The following is a 12,668-nucleotide window of genomic DNA, read 5'->3' on the forward strand; positions in this document are numbered from 1 at the left end:
AGATGGTTGTGGTTCTGGAAATTTACCCTTTTAGTATTCGATGATTTATGAACGAATTTGATAATCGTGTTGCAAACGACAGATTTGGACTTGAGTTTCTCTTAGCCAATTCTACAGGAGCTGGGACTTGTTTTTGTTATTCTGGTTTTAGTGTCTAATCTGCGGAATATGAGGTTTTACCCTATATACTGATATATTCACACATACAATAACGACTTGCTTTTACAGCAGGCTAAGTAGGCAGGCCTTGATGCGGGGGTAAAGGCATTAGAAATGGGCATCATTTAGAAATTTCGTTATTAGTGGAGATATGAACATTTTTGTTTGTTTTGCAGTATGCTATTAATTTGTGTATTCAGCCCTCAGGCTGCCTTTCCCTGAAGAGGGGAAGGCTTTGAAGGGAAGAGCCTGGCCACAGGCGAAACATGCGCCAGCTAAGAGAAAACACGGCCCAATCAGCGACGAGACTCTCCGGCGTATGCGCAGTTTAGATGATTTTCGCCTGCGGCCAGGCCTTCCTGAAGCTGGAAATGTAAAAAATCGGTAATATATTCCGGTAGTTTCCAGATGTGACTTCAGTTTCAGCTGTAATAATAATAATATTATTATTATTATTATTATTATTAGCTGTGATAGTGAAGCTGGTATTGTTTTCAATCTGTCCGTCTGTCAGTGTTTCTGTTGGCGCGATAACTTCACAACCGCTCAAGATATCATTACAAAATTTTACAGGTTTATAGTAGATAATAAATCGATAACGAGTTCAACATTGATGCAAGTAGGTCAAGATCTGTGTGTCTGTTACCATGATAACTTTGCAACCGTTCAAGATATCATCACAAAATTTTACAGGTATGTTGTAGGTGTGAAAATCTACGAGTTAGAAATTGGTGAAAGTAAGTCAAGGCCAAGGTCATATTCCAAGCTGCTCTAGATATGTAGGCCTACTGGCTTGTGGCTGGTATGATTCCCCCGTTGGGAGGACCTCTAGTTATGGGCCACGTTACGAGGCAGAGTAATAGTGTTTTTCTCTGCCTCAGTGTGTGTGTGTGTGTGTGTGTGTGTGTGTGTGTGTGTGTGTGTGTGTGTGTGTTTTCCCATTATACCACTTGAACGGCTTGAAATATCAATATGAAACCTTCAGGGCCTCAAGATATGGCCAAAATCTTGGCCGAGTTCAAAAATGGGCACTCAGGGTCAAGGTCAAGGTCACCAAAATGGCTGCCAAAAGTCAACTATTTATTGCCTGCCTTTAGCACCATTATATCTGATGAACGGCTTGAGCTATCAACAGGAATCCTTGAGAGTGCCAAAATCTTGGCCAGATTAAAAAATGGGCACTCGAGATCCAGGTTTAGGTCAGAAACATGGCTGCCAAAATTCAAGTATTACTTATAGCCCGCCTATGGCACAATTATATCTCATAAACGGCTTGAGCTATGAACAGGAAACCTTCAGCAAATCAAGATATGGCCAAAATCTTGGACTTGGCCAACAGCATATTCTGGTGGGCGATTAGCATCCGGATTCCGAATGCTTTCCTTTCATTCTTAATTATTGTTTTTAATGTTATTATTGATAATATTATTATCAGTATTATTTTATTGATTTATTACAGGGTATTAATATTATTATTATTATTATTATTATTATTATTATTATTGTTCGAGAGCAAATTCTTTCCTATGGTTAGATGTAACAAATGGCTATAACATCTACAAAGGTAGCCTCTTTATTTCTAACAATGTTTCCAGATGGGATTTCACTTTCGCCTATGAACAAATTGCTGTTAAATTCGCCATGGCCACGCCGGTCATAACACCCAGTTGGCTGAGCTTCTACTATCCTTTGAGTGGCCAAGTGTGGATCGGTGTCTTGGCTTGTACGCTGACTGTCTGCTTCACACTTGTCAAGGTAAACATGCAACTGGTCAGGCACGGGCTCATCCAGTATTAGTAATAACAGGCAGCAGAAATTGGTTCCTTATGTTGTTATTATTATTATTATTATTATTATTATTATTATTGTTGTTGTTGTTGTTGTTGTTGTTGTTGGTGGTGGTGGTGGTGGTGGTGGTGTTTATCATCATAATTAATTCAGACGTGGGACATTCTCAATTAGCAGCCCGGAGGAGTCTTCCAGTGTTAGTCACACACCTAAATATATTTTCACAAGGCAGATGCTTCTGTTTAGCTCCTTCAGGATTTGTACACAAATGTGCTTTACTCTAGCGAAGCACAATATGGTTCTTCATTTTAGCGAAGTCCCGTGTGGTGCCACATCTGTCCATTGCCATTGTTCTTTATTGTTTTATAATCATCGAGGACAATTATCCATTTAACCCTCTCATGGTTGCGTTTTCATGTTCTTCCCTTTTATATAACATGAGCCAACGGTAAATAATTTTTATTTAGGTAAATGTGACAATGGAGAGAGTTGCTATTCTGGTACCATGAACACTTCCTTGGTCAGGTTAATTCTATTATCTCGTGGTAGGTGGTGGCGACCATCATCCACTCACTTGATGTAATGCTGCTACTTCTTCCTTAGCCTTTATCATTCTTTTTCTGTGCCTGCCTTCCTCTCTTCCTATTTCTCCCATCTTTCCTGTCACTTCTTATTGTTTTTCTTTCCTTTACAGGTGGCTTTACATTGAGTGACAAGCCAAATGGTTTCCTGTAAGCCAAGAAACCATTTACAATGCTGAGTGGTAACCATATAACCAAACCATATGTGCTCCCTACGTGTCAACATGTGGGTTGGTGGAGGGTTAGTGCCCCTCCCCATTAAACCCATAACTCAGAGTCAAATGGCCACCCCTTACGGGATTATGGCGTCTGGCAATTGCTAGATAGATAGATAGATTTTCCAGTTAACAGCAGACGATAGTTTCAAGTGAGTGTTTTAACATGAGACTCACAGGGGAAAATCAGAGTGAACGATAAAGAAATATAATAGAAACAATATTAGTTTCATTTTACAGGTATAAGTTCAATGACTCTTCTTGGATGATGTTAGATTCATGCAATTAGAAGTTAAAGAATATATATATTGCTGTTTTTATACAACATATCCCTAAACACTTTGCTGGAATGTATATTTATGGTATAGATGGTATAGATGAGTGAAGAATGGGTTCGGATTGTTACTTCCACCTCGAGCCTCAACTACAGCCACCACTGTCATGTAAGTGGTAGGCTACTTCACAAGTGTTGATTTCTTGAAACCATAGCATGGAACTGTTAATTAATTCTACTTTCATAGAGTTTTAATTTGGTCCGCCTTTTTCGACGAACAAAGATCTTAGCCGTTCCTGATGAAATGAACTCTAAAAAAAATTAATGATACATGAAACCTTCACTGTAACCAATATGTGATTATTCCATGACATTTTCACTATTTTAGAGCGTGCTATATGTAGCCGAAAAAAATAAGCAGAAAAAGATAAACAATTACTTTACGAAACTGGACATACCAAGCAGCTCCGCAAAAATATGGTGCAAATGATTTCATTAGAATTGTGTGTCTTCCTAACGGTAGCAGATGAGAGGAGGTGCACTTTCTTTCATGGCTCGTATTATCAAAACCATTCCACTGTCCGAAACATCACTGCTCGCCCCTGTGACACAATTAAGGAACAGCTATGCACTCATATCATTATATATGTGTAGCATTGTATTTGTATGTTTTACAGATTACGAGGAGGAAAACGTGGCAAACGCGGCATGGAGTGCTGAGTACTGGGTCGGTGGTGCTGGAGTCTGTGGGCACCCTGTTGGGCCAGGGACTGTACGGACGCATCTCAACCAGCCACTCCAACCACACCCTGGTTGGCACTTGGTTGTTCTTCGGTGTGGTGATGGGTACAGCATATCGCGCCAGCCTCATCGCTTCCCTCACCCTCCCAAGGCTGCCACCCAGACCAGAGACAGTTGAGGAGCTGGTCAAAGTAGTTGACAGGTGAGACATCGAAGAACAAACGTTTGGATGCGAAGGTGCTGGATGAAACTGAAACGTAAGCTAATGCTGGGCTCTTTGGTTATGCTTTATCACTGCATCAAAGTTCTTAAACCCTCAGTTCTATTTTTCTCCTCATTCACCAACACATCACACAGGGAGTTAGTTTTCACCCAGCAGCTGGTGTTTTATTCAAATCCTTTGATACGGTATTTTCAACCCTGATTGTTCAAAACTAGTGCAACCCCGAAAAAATCAAGAAATGATGTTCTCAAGTACCACGTAATACATCATCCACATAACCATACTTGAAATATTCCATCTTTCAATATTGATCTCCGGCTTTCTTTTTTTTTCTTTTTTTTTTTTTTTACATCTGTGCTCACCGCTCTCGTAACGTTGTTCACTTCCACACGCATTGTCCTCCAGAGACGCACAGTCTTTCGCTTATGCTTCCTCCACTGTCTGCCTTAATACATGACCTAGATCCGCACATCCTGTAGCACTTTGAAAATTATTCAGTTCATTGCTTATCGTATATTCAGACAGTTGTGTAACTTTATTATTATTATTCCTATACTACAGTAGGATAAATGCAAGAAACGTGCTGTAATAAACAGTATAGAGAAAGACCAAATAACAACACTATAGCTCTATAGGTCTTGCAGTTTAAATTGCCCCATTTTCTTTTTTTCATTTGTAGCTTATTTCACGAAACTCAGTGGCAGAAAGAGACATTAATACGTCTTGCTTTCTTTCCACAGCACTTCTTCGTGACTAGCATCATAAATTGGTTTCAATTAATTGTCACAAATTAGCATTCGAGATGCAAATATGGCAATTTTAGGCCAATTTTAATATTAACAAAAAAATACTAAATGTATCTTGAAGTTAAGTTTTGGTGTTGTTATATTCTAGGGACCTCAGTAGTAATACTAATTAAGAAACCATGATATTAAATTATGTCACTTTAAAAAGTAAAGTAAGACAATGCATAATAAACGGTAAGGTATGTAAACCAGAACACAAAATATTTGTAAATAATTGATAATGCTGATATTTTTTTCTTTTCTTTTTCATTTGTTCATATACAGTACAATAACTATTTTTTTTCTCCGGCAAATGTATATGACAAAAGATTTACATACATAAAAGAATCAGATTTATTCATGCAAGCATCCCAGTAACTTTAATTATCATATGTCAGTCAACATATCTTCGAAATACCAAAAAATTATGTAACAAGTCATCACCCATTCCCCCAATAAAATCTTCAGACGATAATATTACAAATGACTCACGTGGTAAAGCGAATATCCTTACTAGTACATCTGCAAGACATGCTACGTCACAATAAGTCAGTTAGAACGTCCCAGTACTAGAACTTGACTCTCCCGAAATTGCTCAGCTTACTGTAAAATACAGACTAGATACATGCAATCCATCCTAGACAATTTACCAACCAACAAATCTCCAGGCCCAGGTCGAATTCTTCCAGTTGTTTTGAAAAGTGCTCCCCAGAGCTTGCTTATGTTCTAGCTAAATTATTCAGGCTATGCTTATGTACAGTACTTCTTCATTTCCTAATTCTTGGAAAGAAGCCAATACCAATCCAGTTCTGAAAAAAAAAGAAGTTCCTCTGACCCCTCCGATTACAGACCAATATCTACCAGGTCTTCTATTGGTAAAGTATTTGAGATTGCAATGAATAAGCACTTAATCAAACATATTGAATTCAACAACTTAACTAGTGATAGACAGTATGGGTTTCGCCACGAAAGATTCACTAGTGATATACCAATCGCCTGACTCACACCAGTCATCAATCAGTTGACCAACATGGAGAAAGTGATGCAGTAGCCTTTTATATTTCTAAAGCTTTTGACAGAGTGTGCCATCATTCCCTGCTATCTAAACTCCCTTGCAATGGACTAATCTTTTGTTCCTCTGATTTCCAGGGTGACAATAAGATCTTCTAATTGTTCATACAAGAATTTCTTTTTAAACTCTGAATCAAGTGCCTTTAAAGAACTTGGGAGCATGATGGTCGAGAGAGATGTTACGGACGGAATCAATGCAGCTCTGAAGATGAAGTGAGTTAGTTTTACTTACAGTGATATATATATATATATATATATATATATATATATATATATATATATATATATATATATATATATATATATATATATATATATATATATATATATATATATATATATATATATATATATATATATATATATATATATATATATATATATATATATGTATATATATATTCATTTCATTCATTCATTGCCAGACGCCATGTATCCCAAACGGGGTGGCCAAGGGCTTAGAGTTAATTGTTTTACAGGGAGGGGCACTAATCCTCCACCAACCCCACTTGACAGGTAGGGATATATATATATATATATATATATATATATATATATATATATATATATATATATATATATATATATATATATATATATATATATATATTTTAATAACAGAACAGAGAAAGGAAAAACAAATGACTAGAAAAAGAAAAAATCCATACACCAAATTACTGATGTCCTCGATCCATAAAAATCTGTAACAGTTGTGCATGAAAAGCTGTAAGTTGAAGCTGGGGGGGAAACAACTGTGGAGAAGTGAGTAGCAAAGAGATGCAGTTCAGGGACTAGAAGACTTCTGATAGGAGGAAGTTCTGCAATATGGCAGTGTGACATTCCAGTCATGAGTGCTACCAGATGCCTGTGTAGAACAGGGGAAGATATGGATAGGTGGCCCAATGGATGCAACTTCGTCTGAACATATGCCATAAAAGTATCTGTAAAATAAATGGAAGGTAGGCAGTACGCCTTCTTACCTGTAGGGGAGGAAGTCTGTAATATCAAGGATACTGATAATTCTATCAGCTTTTTTCTGAATATTGTCTAGTTGTTTTAGTGCAACCTGTCCCTATCCATTCCACAAGGGTGAGCAATATTCCAGCTGGGAGCGCACATGACTCTTATGAACTATAGCTACCTGCTCATCAGTGAAGAAGCTACGAACACTGTACAATAACCCAAATTTCTCTGAGGCAGCTTTAGCAAATGATCTGACATGAGAGGTCCAGAAGAGTAAAATTAGATGATTTATATTCAAATATCCCTCAGTGACCAACGGTGTGACGATGGCCATTTCTGGCTTGAACCCTATTTTAAATTCATATTAATGATCTCTTATCTGTCACTCATAACCAATTCATGCATATGCAGATGACTCAACACTTCACAGTTCATTCACACTTAAACATCCATTCACAAAGTTTAATATCTCTAACTCACAACTCAGTACAGCCATCTCCATAAATAAAGACTTATCTCAGATGACTGTATGGGGACAAAATAACCTTGTCTCATTTAATGCTAGTAAAACCAAATATATACAGTTTATTAATAGACAGATATTGCCAGATTCCTATATTATCTTCAATGCTACTAATATTCCTATCTCCAAACGTATTGAAATTCTCGGTGTTTCACTTAACATTGCCCGTTCCTTGAAGTCCAGCAGTCCCTCTACATATTGTTCTATACACGTTCACATGTCACCACTTTGGTGCTAACATCCGCCATCCATATTTAAAACATGCTAAGGCTGTCTCACACAGGACTGGTGTACTGGTATCAGCGAGATTGTCGTTTTGACATGTTAGCGGGTCTGATAGCAGGTCAGTAAAGTCAGCTTTTTAACGAAACTCAATTCCATACACTGTTCCCTGTCCCAGCAGGGATATGAACCAGCATCCACTAGGATATGAGGACACCTTTCTATTGACTCAGCCACCGATAGATAATGATAATTATCACCCAGAGTCCGTTTCTTTAACCTCATTACCATCCACATTTAGCAAGGTGGAGAGATAATCTTTTCTCTAGTGTCTGTGTGTCTGTGGATGTACAGAATCCTATTACTTTTGGTGTGGATTTGATCAGTGACGGCCGAATGTCAGCCGCCATATGTTTTTTAATGTGGACGGACTTTTTCCGAAGCGTGGTGACTGAACCTTAGAGTCTTGTGAATCTTCTTCAAATTTATTTTGTAGGTAATTTGTATCTTATCCAACGACATATTTTGGCAGGCGATTAGCATTCGGTCCTCGAATGCATTTGTTTCATTTATTCATGTTTCCTCAGACGACATTATTCGGCTTTTGGCAGATCTCTTGTCATAAAGGGGTAAATGGATGTCAGATCCGTCCTAACTTGTTTGGAAAAATCTCTCCAGACCTGAATGACATTGCTTGGAGACAGCATGGATGAAAAGTCAAATGTCACCAGACTGAAGGTAACAGTAGAACGTAGGGGTCTCGCTAGTGCTTTTGTCGACTCTATTCTCGACCATTTATACCAGTGACTTCCCTGTGATGTAATTACTTAAAACAATTACTTATTGTCCGGAGACGACAAACTATAATTCTATATGGTGATAATTTGTTTGGTATTTTTGACCTCACAAAGAGTCATGACAATAGTTTGAAAACAAATAAAGCTGGAGGAACACAAATTATAATTGAGCAAAACTTTAGATTTTTTCTCTTCTGTAATTTTTCACAGTATATTTTAAAAACATTTTTGCCTATGACTTTGAAATTCCAAAACTTTAACATAATGCTCTGAGAGCTTTAAAAAATCCATGTAAACAAACTGATACAGTTTTCTGGAAAAACGAAAAAGGACATGTTTTAGGTTTAGTCTGTTCCCCAAAGCAGTGCACCTCTCTTAGACACAGGCCCGTATTCTTGTTGGGTAAGAAGGCTCCCTAGCACCTCATATGTAGCGATTTACTTTTGGATGTAGCTGGTTAATAACCTTTTGTACGTTATTTATGCAGAGTACGACGATGTTTGGAGGATTGATATAACATGGAGTATAACAATAAGGCGTAATAAGCATAATAAATCGCTTAAGAAAAGATGTTAAGGAGCTTCCTTAGCCAATGATAATACAGGCCACAATGGCTATTTGAACAGTGACCCCTGGTATATGAACTAAGTCGGTTACATGCCATTCGGAGTGAATTTATAGTACTTACAGGCATTACTGTCATATATTACGGAGAGAAAATAGAACGTGTTTACAATGGATTTTTTCCGTTTTGCACTAAAATATTCGGTGGTATAGTGACAGAAACTTCCAAACTAAGAAACCGTGGACTAAATCGCCACAGTTCAGATTAGTTTTCATGCTACATCTTATGTTATCATCTTACTATCACCTCACGATTATATTGAAGACCTTTTGAGAATGAAAAGCCAGATACATTTTTAAATAATCCCTCCTTATCAGGCTGAATACAGTGATCTGACTTTATGTAGAACTAAATAGGAAATGTGTCCTCCAAGTAATGGAATTAAGAAACTGAAAATGAAGAATTTAAAAAAGAAAAGAAAAATGAGGTGTTGTACTGCGGTTGTTTAATCCTTTCATCGTCTATATGTCTCTCAGCTGAATAAATATATACTGGCATGAGCCTAAATGAACCATTATTTATGTCCTTACTCGCAGGAATGGGTTATTAGCGTATAGGACATAAAGTTGTTTATTTATATATAATATTCTTGATATTTTTTTCCTTTTTAATAACATAACAGAGGAAGGAAAAACAAATGAAATCTATCTATCTATCTATTGCCAGACGCCTCAATCCCGTTTGGGGTGGCCACAAACAAATCGCCTCCAAGTCGCCCTGTCCCCCGCCATTTCACTACCCTGCTCCCAACTCACACCCCCCTCTCTCATATACCTCTCCACCCCATCCCTCCATCTCATCCTCGGTCTCCCCCTCCCTCTTCCACCCTCCACCTCACTCACATACACTCTCTTCGTCAGTCTTTCACCTCCATCCTCTCCACATGGCCAAACCACCTCAGTGTGTTCCTCACAACGCTTCCTATCACATCCACATCAACACCACAACGCTCCTTTATATCCTCATTCGTCAGCCTGTCTCTCCACGTGACTCCACAAGCTCCTCTTAAATAACTCATTTCCACTGCTCTCACTCTTGACTTGTGTCCTTCCAACAACGTCCAAGCTTCACTTCCGTACGTTAGAGTTGGTATCACAATACTGTCATGTAGTAACTTTTTTACTTCCATGCTCACTTCCCTGTTTCTTATCACTGCTTTCAAGGAACCAGCAACCTTTCTTCCCTGCTGTACCCTTTCAAGCACTTCACCCTCCAAACCTCCATCCTTACTCATCACACTACCCAAATACTTAAACTTACTCACATTTTCCAATTCCTCACCATCCAACCTCGCTATACATTCACTGACTTCACCTCTCTCAAAGACCATCACTTTACTCTTCCCTACATTCACCTTTAGGTTCCGTTTCTTACACACTCTCTCAAACTCATCCACCAAGCCTTGCAGCTCCCCTTCATCTTCACTCAACAACACAGTATCATCTGCAAACAACAGTACAGGGAGTTTCCAAACACTATCCTCTCTCACCAGGGCCACTCCAACATCCACTACCCTACCTTGTACCTCTTTTATTACCCCATCCATGTACAGATTGAACAACCATGGAGACATGACACATCCCTGTTTCAAACCAACTTTCAAAGAGAAAAATTCACTTAGTTCACCATCCACACGCACTGCAGCCTTAGCACCATCATACATACTCTTCACAGCATTCAACAACTTCCCATCTACTCCATATATTCTTAACACTTTCCACAATCCTTGTCTATCCACCCTGTCATATGCTTTCTCCAAATCCATGAAAGCCGCATACAACTTCTTTCCCTTCTCTAGAAACTTTTCCACTAAAGATCTAAGAATGAATATCTGATCTACACAACCTCTTCCCTTCCTAAAGCCTCCCTGTTCTTCTCCAACTAATTTCTCTGTTCTTTCTCTAACTCTGTCTATAAGTATCCTACCATACACTTTTCCTATTATACTAAGAAGACAAATGCCCCTATGATTACCACACACTTCTTTTCCCCTTTTCCTTTGTACAAGGGAATAATTATACCTGACTTCCAATCCTCCGGGACTCTACCTTCCTCCCAGGCCAATCTGCACATCTTCCACATCCATTCTACTACTATCTCTCCCCCATGCTTCAGCATCTCACCACACACTCCATCAATTCCTGGGGCTTTCCCCGATTTAACTTTCTTCATTGCTTCCACAACCTCTATCCTACTGATTTCTACCTGTCTTCTCACCTCCCTCCTTCTCCCAGCCATTCCCCAGCCACTTATACTCGCATTACTTCCATCCTCTACGTTCAACAATTCCTTAAAGTGTTCTCTCCATCTGCTCACTTTTTCTCCCTTCTCCACTAGTAATCTACCATGTTTATCTTTCACTCCCCTGCTAACTTCACTTCCACCCTGTCTTACTCTTTTCACTTCTCTCCAGAACATTTTCTTACAGTCCCTCCACTTTACACTCAAATTCCTTCCAAATTCCTGATCCACTCTCTTCTTACTCTCTCTTACTAATCTTTTCACCTCTCTCTCCCTTTCCACATATAACTCTCTCTTCTGCCTCTCAACTTCTTCCACGCCCCTATTTCTCATCCATTCATTGTATGCTTTCTTCTTTTGTGCCACAGCCTGTTTCACCTCTTCAGTCCACCACGCTGTTCCTTGCACCCCCTCCGTCTTCTCTTCCTTCCACACACCACATCACATGCTGCACATATTTCTTCTGTAAATATCTTACACACACCTTCCACGTCTCCCATCTGCTCCAATTCATATTTGCCCAATCGTTCCTCCACTTCTCTCTTATACTCTGCCTTTTTCTCATCCTCTTGTAACCTTTCCACTCTCCTTGCAACTACTCCTTCCTCTCGTCTTTCCCTTCTTCTATTCCTCCATCTTACTTGCATCCTAATTCTGGCCACCACCAAGTAGTGGTCAGAAAGGCCACTCCCCCAACCTCTATAAACTCTTGCATCCAATATACATCTTCGCATCCTTTCATCCACACACACATAATCAATCGTTGCCTTCCTTTCATTCAGTTCACCACCCACCCTTCTCATCACTCGCCATGTATACCTGTGGATCATTTTATGCCTGAAGAGGGTATTGGCTATTACCAACCCCCTCCCAGCACAGATGTCCACTAACGCACTCCCATTCTCATCTATCTCAGCAGGCACACCCCACTCACCAACTATTCCATCCACCTTCACATTACCAACTTTACCATTCATATCACCGATCAAAAACACTCTCTCATTCCTTCCAAACTTTTCCATGCACACTTCCACATTTGTCCAGAACTCTTCTCTCACTCTTCTAGCACGATCTTGCGTTGGCGCATACACACACACAATCGCCCACATTTGTATTCCAACTTTCAACACAATCCTTGACCCAACTGATCCATACTGTCTTATGCTCTTCTTCCATCTTTTACTCACAACTATACACACTCCTTCCTTTGCCCTCTCATTCTCATCTACTCCTGCACATATACCCCATCCATACTCCCATTCTCTCACACTTTCTCCTTTCCATTTTGTTTCAGTTATTCCACATACATCCACTTTCGCATCCTCAAGCACCTGGACAATCTCTCTCTCTTTCACCTCATCATTCGCTCCTCTTACATTCCATGTACACATTACCAAGTCCTTTGTCCGGTCCTGGGTCGTCAACGTTTGGTCAGTCCTTGTCCGAGGCTTCTTGTTTGT

The 12,668-nt window shown here is 39.2% G+C and overlaps 1 protein-coding gene across 1 annotated transcript in view; it reads left to right on the forward strand.

The window, feature by feature from the left end:
- LOC145395786 (ionotropic receptor 93a-like) overlaps positions 1 to 12,668 on the forward strand; it is a 131,139-nt gene that overhangs the window by 109,287 nt on the left and 9,184 nt on the right. Inside the window, exons 8-10 of the mRNA XM_080269323.1 lie at positions 1,755 to 1,914; positions 3,695 to 3,960; positions 5,916 to 6,050. Coding sequence (XP_080125449.1) covers positions 1,755 to 1,914; positions 3,695 to 3,960; positions 5,916 to 6,050 — 561 coding nt within the window. The remainder of the gene's footprint in view (positions 1 to 1,754; positions 1,915 to 3,694; positions 3,961 to 5,915; positions 6,051 to 12,668) is intronic.

This window comes from Coenobita brevimanus, chromosome 33 (genome assembly GCF_032717465.1).
Source record: "Coenobita brevimanus isolate Jiangsu-jjx chromosome 33, ASM3271746v2, whole genome shotgun sequence".
NCBI lineage: Eukaryota > Metazoa > Arthropoda > Malacostraca > Decapoda > Coenobitidae > Coenobita > Coenobita brevimanus.